The 9,210-nt window shown below is 48.0% G+C and overlaps 1 protein-coding gene across 3 annotated transcripts in view; it reads right to left on the bottom strand.

Moving 5' to 3' along the window:
- has3 (hyaluronan synthase 3) overlaps positions 1-8,473 on the bottom strand; it is a 10,226-nt gene extending 1,753 nt beyond the window's left edge. The window contains exons 1-5 of one of the 3 annotated variants that reach the window (XM_069140033.1): positions 7,875-8,473; positions 5,884-6,161; positions 2,691-2,784; positions 2,059-2,609; positions 428-529 (exon numbers count right to left, since the gene is read on the bottom strand). In XM_069140033.1, the coding sequence (XP_068996134.1) occupies positions 428-529; positions 2,059-2,609; positions 2,691-2,784 (747 nt within the window). In that variant the 5' untranslated portion in view covers positions 5,884-6,161; positions 7,875-8,473. Of the gene's footprint in view, positions 1-427; positions 530-2,058; positions 2,610-2,690; positions 2,785-5,759; positions 5,825-5,883; positions 6,162-7,874 lie in introns of those variants that run through there. The other 2 variants (XM_069140032.1, XM_069140034.1) reach the window with 2 other exon arrangements.
- Positions 8,474-9,210: the final 737 nt, after the last annotated feature.

Below are 9,210 nucleotides of genomic sequence, written 5' to 3'. Positions count from 1 at the left end.
GAAATGCGTTAAAGATGGAAAGAAAAAGGAAAATCTTACATCGACTGCAATGGTTTGTCATTTTTAGCTCCAGGGACCAATGAAACTAAAAGGTTCCTTCAACTCTGGGGTCTAAAATCCCGTAAAGATCAGTAGAACTAGTCGCCAGATGTTTCAGAAGAGAAAGTCCGGATAGTTCTGTAGAGATTCAGGGTTTTGGGTGATGAAGTCCTTCCTGACGGAGATCCCTGATGCTGTGAGCTAAAAGTCCTTCTGGGCGGACGATTCCTGAGACTGACTCAACGTTTAAAGGTGATTCCTGTAAAAACCCGGTTTGTCGAACCCTCGTCTCCGGGCGATGAACCCAACCTCCCTGACCGACCGCCGGACTTCGTCACAACTTACACGCCGTCTTTCAAACGTTTTTTTATGACTGACAGAAATTTACCTGCACGTCTCCACCGACTCCGCCCACCATCGGATCATCCTCCAGGATCTTCAGCATTTCGATGGTACAAGCTGGGTCCAGAACCGTGTCCGAGTCGCACACCTGAGACACACACACACACACACACACACACACACACACACACACACACACACACACACACACACACACAGGTTAGAGTTAACGGGTCGGACACACTGAAGCAGCGGTCGGAGAGACTGCAGGTGTTGCAGAACATCCAGGAGAGAAATGAGAGGCTGCTGACGGAGATCCCAGCTGCTCCACAGCCTCGGGTCAGCTGTGGACATGACCTTTGACCTCCTCCCTGCAGGGACACGGAGGGAGTGCAACAGCTGCTATGAAGAGCGAGGTCATCGTCTGACCTTTGGAATGCAGGTTCATAAACTCTGATGGACTTTCAGTCTGAAGATTTACATTTCCTGATTTAAGGTGCTGATTTACGGCGAGGTGAGATACCCAACGACGCCCCCTGCTGGTGGTCACGATGGTGTCCGCAGATCATCGAGCCCTCAATCAACCTTCAAAATGACTTTTTAAGGCCTTAAATCCACCTTTCAAAGGTCTTAAAACCACAGCAGCCATCGTAGATGAGCTTTAGGTTTCGTTTTCTCATTTTAAAATCTTGGTCAGATAAGGAGACGTAGCGCCACCTCAGGCTGGTTGCAGCAGTAAAAACAAAAGATGAATTTGAAGACTTCTTTCAAAACGTTCTTGGCAAATGTAGCTTCCTAACGAGTCAGCTGTTTATCTGGGGTAACGACTTTTTGGACAAATTTAGCAGCTGATTATAAAGTTATCGATAACAAAACTTTAAGGACCTTCTGATTCCTGTAAATGTCTCATTCCATTTGGTTTAATCACTCGTCTAACATTACTCAGTGCTACTTATTGTACTAGTACATGACCTTTTTACTTTATCCTCATTTTTACTAAGAAAGGAAGCATTTCGCTCGTTGGACAAAAAATATGAGGCATAAAAGAAGAAACTAGCGTTCTGCCATGTACGAACCAGGAGGTGTTGCCGCTGTGTTGTTGGCATCTTAAAATGATTAACGTCGTTTGATTCGTGAGGTTTCGTGCTCTCACACGTTGTGTAGTTGGACTCAGACAGAGTCGATGCAAACAGGGTTCAGTGTCCAGTTTTAAACGTGTTCGTTCACTGACATCACATCAGACCCAGCTGGCTGAAAGACGTTCGGTTGCAGCGAGCAGCTGGAGGTCGACGGGCTTCGTGTGATGTGATTAAACAGTTCACAGCTTCACTGGTGGATCAAGAGGTTTTTTTAAGTTTTAATTCGGAGGCTGCAGCCGAGATCCTCCGTTAATTTAACGTGAAAACTCTCTGAAGGACGGACGCTCGTTCAGCAGCAACTACAAAGTAAAAGTTAAACTGTTCCAGGTCTCGGCTGACAAATGCTGCATCCTACATTTCCCATAATGCAACACAAACACCTGTGTGTTTTAAACACAGGCTTTCCTTTAAAGAGTGAAGTCCTTTCACATCATTGGGGTTATTTTCTCCATCTGTTACCGGGGGCGACGTGGCCCTATAACCTGAACAGATCTTGTTTTTTACATGCGTATTGATATCTGTGTGGGCGTGGCCTCACCTGCACGTAGTCCACGCTGTCCCCCAGCGCTTTAAAGGCCGTGTACATCACCTCCCTCTTGCCCCCCCACTCCTGCATGATGCAGGAGTAGCGGCAGCCTCTGACCAGCCGTGCCGCCCGAGCCGCCTCCTCCATGTGCACCGTGCTCCGCCCACCGCCTCCGACTCCTCCTCCTCCACCACCGTCGCTGTGGTAGTTCCCCTTCCACACCATGCTGCCGGCCTGGTCGGCCCCGCCCATCACCTCCTGGAAAATGTCCATCATGTAGCGGTCCTCGGGCCGGTTCCCGTCCACCACCAGCACCACCTTCAGGCCCGGGAAGGAGATGCGGCGGATGCTGCGCAGGCACTTCCTCAGGTAGTCCGGGTCCTCCTGGTAGGCGGCGATGCAGAGGGCGGCGGAGCGGCGGAGGTGCTGCGGCCGGGCGGGGCTCCTCATCCGCCGATGCTCCAGGAAGGCGAAGAGGCTCTGCAGGAAGAGGTGGAGGGAGAGGAAGGCACCGTAGAGGCCGAAGGAGAGGTGGTGCTGCTCGGTGTGGATGAACTGGTAACCTTCATCACAGACAAACTCAGATTAGAAAAACAAGCGTGTTCACCTTCATGCAGGTGTTTCTGTGTGTGATGGAAGTTAACCTGTGACGTAGGCCAGCAGGATGGTGAACAGGACCACCGCTGCAAAAAGGGTGGTGACCACGATGTTCAGCGCATTCCTGCAGCGAGAGGGCATCTGGGGCGGAGCAGGAAGTGAGGTGGCCGCAGAGGTGAGAACCAGGAAGTGAAGGGAGCAGGAGGCGGGATGCGAGGAGGGAAGATGAGGTGAGTAAATGGAGGACACAAACTCAAACCTAATTTTGAGAGGTTAAGATTCCACCTATGGGATTAAATGAGTCATAATATTCTCATCTTTCCTTCACTGATTAAACTTTCTCTTCTGCTGCAAATCTTTCTTGTTTCAGTTTTGAATTCATATAAACTATATAAAAGTGCTCGTAGCTTCGGTTAGCGTCAGACATGTTGAGGAAGTCGTCATACGTAGCGAGAAAAGGTACAAAAAACCTTCACGTGGTCAGAAAAGTCCAAATTAATCTGATTCCACTGAAATTTAGTTTCCGTTCTCTCACAACGTTTGTCGTCAATTTACTTTCAGAAGAAGTTATTTATTGCAAATTCCTCAAGTATTCCACACCAGTAGCTTCTGAAACAGCTGCACACACAACAAACCAATATGTTGATCTGCACACGTGTCAGGCGTGTTGTTCTGCACACGTGTCAGGCGTGTTGTAGGAGGTCTGCAGGGCCTCTGGACTCTCACAGAGAGTCATTTCCTTTTTCCTTTTTCCTTCCATCTTTACTGTCGCTATGGTTACAGCCTCTGTGCTCCTACTGGTCGAATAAAGAAAACTGTCAGTAGCATCCATTGTCGTCCACTATGATCAGCAACACGGGATTAAACCATCAGCTCATCTTCAAACCACTTCAGGATATTTTTGATTGATTCCGATACTTCGAGAGTACGTGTTATTCTTTGTTTCCGTTTCCATCATTACTTTTAGCTATTTACTTTTCGATAACCATTTAACCCATTACTTTGTGGATATTTATATTTACAGCTAACTTTAATCCAGTACTTTTACCTAACATGTTTCCTTTGGCTAACTATTTACTTTTTCCCATAAATATTTAATCCATTACTTTTGAGTAACTATTTTTAACGAACCTTTCAATCGACTGCTTCCAGCGAACTACTTGGATTTTGCTGCTCTTGTGACACCTTTAGGTGTATTTTCATGGACCAGGCTGCAGACCTTTTTAAAAATTCTATATTAATCCCTATTGTTGTTTTTTTCCCAAATTAGTTGATAAATGTCGGCTACATCCAGTAAAAGTAAAAGTCGCCGCTGTAGTTCCTGTAGCTCCTGTTCTGATGTCTCTCTGGGATTTTGTACATTATTATTCAGTTATTGTTCTCCTACTAATACAGCTGTTGTTGTTGTTGTTACTACTGATGCTAACAGTACTACTATAACTACTCCTACCGCGATCAGTACGACTCCACAACAACCACCGTGACTCCTGCTGCCATAGCAACACAACTGTCCTCCCATCAGCCCCCTGCTGCTCCTTCTTGCCTCTCTGGGTTAATAGCTTTAATTAAAGGCCAGGCGGGGTTTGGCCAGCGCTCAGGATCAGTCCTAACGAACAATTCTGTCCTTTCATTCATGAAATTACCTCCTGCCCCCCCCTCCCCCAACCACTCCTCCACCCCACCTGGCCCACGCTGGAGGCACAAACTCATATTTATATTTTGCATTCAGCTCTGTGGGACTGACAGATTTATCTGACTGGACGTACAGATTTACATCCTGGCAGCGAGTCGTTTGTTCACCACGGACCTGAACTCTTCGGGGGAAACCGTCTGTGGGACATTCGAGGTCCTGACAAAAAGGGGAATTTTGCGAATAGAGGTTTTGGATCACATACAAAACATTTTTCCTCTCAAGCTTTGTTTTCGTGTGTCATCACGGCCATTTAGAGGTTCTTCACAATCTTTTCCAAACCAGAACTTTGTACTTGTCCCAGTTTCTCTAAAATCAGACTCTCCTTTTCTATGTAGCTTTTTCTTTCCAAGTTGTGTCTCCTGCCTGAATAATCTGGTGACACTGCTGCTGTAATTTGGAGCATCAGTCAGAATCATGAAGTCAATTTAAGAAGAAATGTGAAATGTCTGAGTTGGTTTACCCAAATTACAAATGAAATGAGTGTTATTTGTTTTAAAATCGATTTCTTGTTTTTTTCCCATCCTTTATATTAAGATAACTACATGGGACCTGTTGTCTCATACCTGAAGACACTTCCATTATTCATCCATCAGTTTAGCTGACCAACTTTAACTTTTTAACCAACAGCTCTATTTATCTGTCACTTTGAACTAATCCAGATATATCTATCTCGACCATTAGATTTAGCTAACTATTTACTTTTAGCCAACCAATTAATCCACTACTTTTAGACTATTTATTATTTTTTGCAATGTATTGCAGTGAACTCTTCTGTTTCTCGTAGCTGAATGTTTAGATTTCTCTACTTTTTTTTTTTTATTAAACTGGGTCGAAGACGTTTTCTTTTGGTTCCAGTTCCCCCGGTTGGTTGGGAATCACCGGTGTCCCCCTGGGATCTGTGTATGGATCCCTTTTTGTGGGGTGGGAGGGGGGGGGGGGCATAGAGGGCCAAAGAGTAAAGAGCTCCTGCTCAGTATGTGATCCACGGTGGATTATTTAGCAGCAGGACGAGGCAGCGAGGTCGGGACGCCCCGGGGGCCACAGGCCAGATAACAAGCAGCCAGTAACACGGAGCGTTTGATTAGAGGGCCGCGGTCACCAGAGGGGGTGTTGGCAGGTCGGGAGCTCGGATTAGGAACCGGGGGGGGACACGACAGGTGCAATTAGCCCCGAGGTTACGTCTGCCGGACTATCGGGACGGCAGCACAGCGACAAGTCTGTGTTTCATCGGGCGAATTCTGAAGAGTGGAATCAAACCTGAACGCACCGACCGCATCTACCGGCCTATTAAACCAGTTTATGATTCATAACCTTTCTGGACATCGAAGCGGCGTTCATTAAAAGGCACATCATGCTAATTAGAGGCATAATTCAGCTTGACTCTGAGTTTAGAAACTGCCGAGCTGCGGTTGGAAAAACGAACCTTTCACCAACATCTCAGGAGCAAGTTTCTACTTGAACAGAAATCCACAGAAACCAACGCCGTGAAATGACACATCATCAAAACTGTGAAAGAGGAGAGAAGGTAAATAAAAATGTGTCATCACCTTGTCGTCATAAAAAAATAAATCCTGCAATCTTCAGTATGAAATCAATCCCTCTGGGAAAAAGTCACATTTCTGAAGTGAAAAAAAAGGACATTTCTGAGTCTTGAAGTCCTCACAGACTCTTTATGTTTCACCCACATGTCCAGAGTCACTGATTCACCAGGTCCACCTCCAGATCCACGTTAGGATCCACCAGATCTTCATTTTACAGAGGATTCAGGATGCAGGGAAGTCCAAACTGTTAAATGAGCCACTTTAGGTACAAAAAAAAAAAGAATCTAGAATAAAGAAAAATTACACAAATCAGATGAGTAGGAATATTCCCAGTCGGCCACCTGAGAAGGATTTCCTGCTTTCAGGGCCTGAAGCTGGTGGAGTTCAGGTGTCAGAGGTGTGACTGAATGATGGTTTGGCCTCAGCACAGGAACTTTTACGTAGCTGAAGGAGGGGGGGGGGGGGGGGGGCTATGTTTGGCAAAAGAGTATTGGGTGAAGCAGGAGAAGCGGGGGTGGGGGTAACATGTGATCAATGCCTTATTGTTAACCTCATGAATGACATCATGTTTTCTGATGATTCATGAGTAACTGTAATAACTGAATATTTTTCACACAATGGACAAACTAAACTGTACTCAGTAGCCAGCCCCTAGTGGTCCTCAGTGGTACTACAATCTTAAGGCACTTTCCACGTTTCAGACCTGAAGACTACGAATATTTGTATATACAGTGAGTTCATTACTAATTATAATTGTAGTTAAGTTTGGTATTTGAGCCCAAAGATTTATGACAGAACAGCTGCATTACAATCACAGACTGTTTCTAAAAGAGTTCGTAGCTTCAGGTCTGTAAAATGGTTCTGATCCAGAAGTGTCTTCAGCTGCAATACCAGCGAGTGCCACTAGAGGTCGGCTCCAAAAAGCCTCCGGCTCCATAGACTCCCATTCAACTTCTCTCATCAAATCCAAAGTGAATAAAATGTGTCCATCAGTTATCTCGGTGTTGTTAGCTAAAGTCACTCCTTCTTATTAGTTTTCTGGAGGTCCATCTGAAAATAATCCCTCATTCATTAGAAAAGAAGATTCAAGAAGACCTGTTTTTGGGGGCGTGTCTGTTTGATTGACAGATCTGTGGTGCAGTCAGGTTACAGCTATCGGTGGGCGGGACGTAGTATCGTCAGGTTTCCAATCAGATCGGTCCAACGATGACATCACTGATGGTTGATGACATCACTGCTGATTCTGATTGGTTACAACCTGGAAACTTTTTGAATGGGAGTCAATGGAGCCGGAGGTTTTTTGGAGTCAGCCTCTAGTGGTCCTCGGTGGTATTGCAGATGAAGGCACTTCTGCATTGATCTCACTTGTCAGACCTTTTCTATCCGGTCTGTGGTCGACCGGACCAAATAAGGTTGTAATAACAAAACTACTGAGTGTGTTCAAATGAAAAGTGAGTTTTATTACTTTATTATTTATTATTATTACTAACTGTGGTTATAATCCCAGTTGAGCAGCATGTCTGCTTCACCTCCTCTCTGTCCAGGAGGAGGCTGTCGGACACCAGCAGCTTTGTGTAAAAGGTCCACTGATGTCGTGGAAAATCAAACAGGAGTGCGTTTTCTTTGGAGCCTTCAAACAGGCTGACTCCTAACGGCTCTGGAGGCTCTCCATTCTCTGAGTCACTTTACAGCAGTTAGAGGAGAAAGGAGCTGCAGGACTGGACCTGGACCTCCTTCAGCCCTGTTCAAGACGTTATTAGCAACTCTACCTCACACTGCAAACATCCACACAAGCCTCCGCTGTCTGAACGCTCATTATTCCACTTCTTCCTCAAACTTTCCAGCCAGTTTGTGTCCCTGAACACGTTCCTGAATACTTTATTATCCTGCTGAAGCTTCAGTCTGATCACATCTTCATCCGCTGGACTTCTACTAGAAGGTTTAATCTCATCTGTTGGTGGTGGACAAGTGTTGGTAGATTAAATTGAAAGTCTTACCTTCCTGATCCACTGGACCCTCCGTCTCCGTCTCCCCCCCAGATCTGGGTGCGTGCGTCGGGCCGGGACGTCCAGCCCTCTCCTCCCCTCAGACAGCGCTCTCCTTGTTCTGTCCCCCTCCTCCCTCCAGCTCACACTACATCTTTATTTCAGCTTCGCTCGCTTAATTCAGGAGATCCCACATCCAAAAATACAGCAGGCAGCTCAAACCGCCAGCCTCGACCACGTCTGAGAGCCAGCCGCCTCCTCCTCCTCCTCCTCCTCCTCCCCCTCCTCCTCCCTGTATCTCCCCGGACTCTCCCAGGGCATGAAGCCCCCCAGCTGAGAGGTGATCAGAGGTGCTCGTCCGGCAGCTGCTGCTGCTGCTGCGGTGTCTGCAGGTTCTGGGTAGCAGCTCGTGTTCCTCCGGTGGGGTCCATCCCACCTCCTGGTTCTGACCGGGAGCCGCGGAGGTCTGAAGGTGACGACGAGGAGCACAGCAGGAGCTCGACCTGACGTCTCCTTCGTCCCCGGTCTCTCTGCTCCTCTTCCTCCTTTGCTCTGCTGCAGTGTCGGCTCCTTCCTGCAGCCTGACTCCTCCGTCCCGCCTGGCCGGCTGGCAGCTCCACACTGCCGAGCGGCTCCTTCACCCCCCCTGTCCCCCTCCCCTCCCCGGACTCCCGAATCTGCTCCTCATCTCTCTGCAATGCAGCCAGCAGCAGCTCCAACAAGCCCGGGGACTGTTAGAGGAGCTGCTCTCCTCTCCTCCTCACTCAAAGCATCCTTTATGGGCTTATTTAACTCCTCTCCTTCCCCTTTTCCTCTCCTCCCCCCTTCCCTTCCCTCTCCTCTCCTCTCCTCTCCTCTCCTCTCCTCTCCTCTCCTCTCCTCTCCTCTCCTCTCCTCTCCTCTCCTCTCCTCTCCTCCCCCCTTCCCTCCCCTCCCTCCCCTCCTCTCGTTCCTCTCTTCTCTTTCCCCCTTCCCTCTATTCCCCTCTCCCCTCCCTCCCTCCTCTCCTCCCCTCTTCCCTCCCCTCCTCTCCTCTCCTCTCCTTCCTCCTCTCCTCCTTTATGGGCTTATTTATCTTCCCTCCCTCCCTCTCTCCCTCCGCTCCCCTCCTTCCTCCTCTCCTCCTTTATGGGCTTATTTATCTTCCCTCCCTCCCTCCTCTCCCCCTCCCCTCCCCTCCCCTCCCCTCCTTCCTCCTCTCCTCCTTTATGGGCTTATTTATCTTCCCTCCCTCCTCTCCCCCTTCCCTCCTCTCCTCTCCTCTCCTCCCTCCCTCCCTCCCTCCCTCCTCTCCTCCTTTATGGGCTTATTTATCTTCCCTCCCTCCCTCCCTCCCTCCCTCCCCTCC

The sequence above is a fragment of the Embiotoca jacksoni genome, unplaced genomic scaffold (genome assembly GCF_022577435.1).
Source record: "Embiotoca jacksoni isolate LCO1_2020_lvr unplaced genomic scaffold, fEmbJac1.0.p SCAF_89, whole genome shotgun sequence".
Taxonomy (NCBI): Eukaryota; Metazoa; Chordata; class Actinopteri; family Embiotocidae; genus Embiotoca; species Embiotoca jacksoni.
The sequence above is the reverse complement of the archived record's forward strand: the minus strand, read 5'-3'. Positions and strand labels throughout refer to the sequence as shown.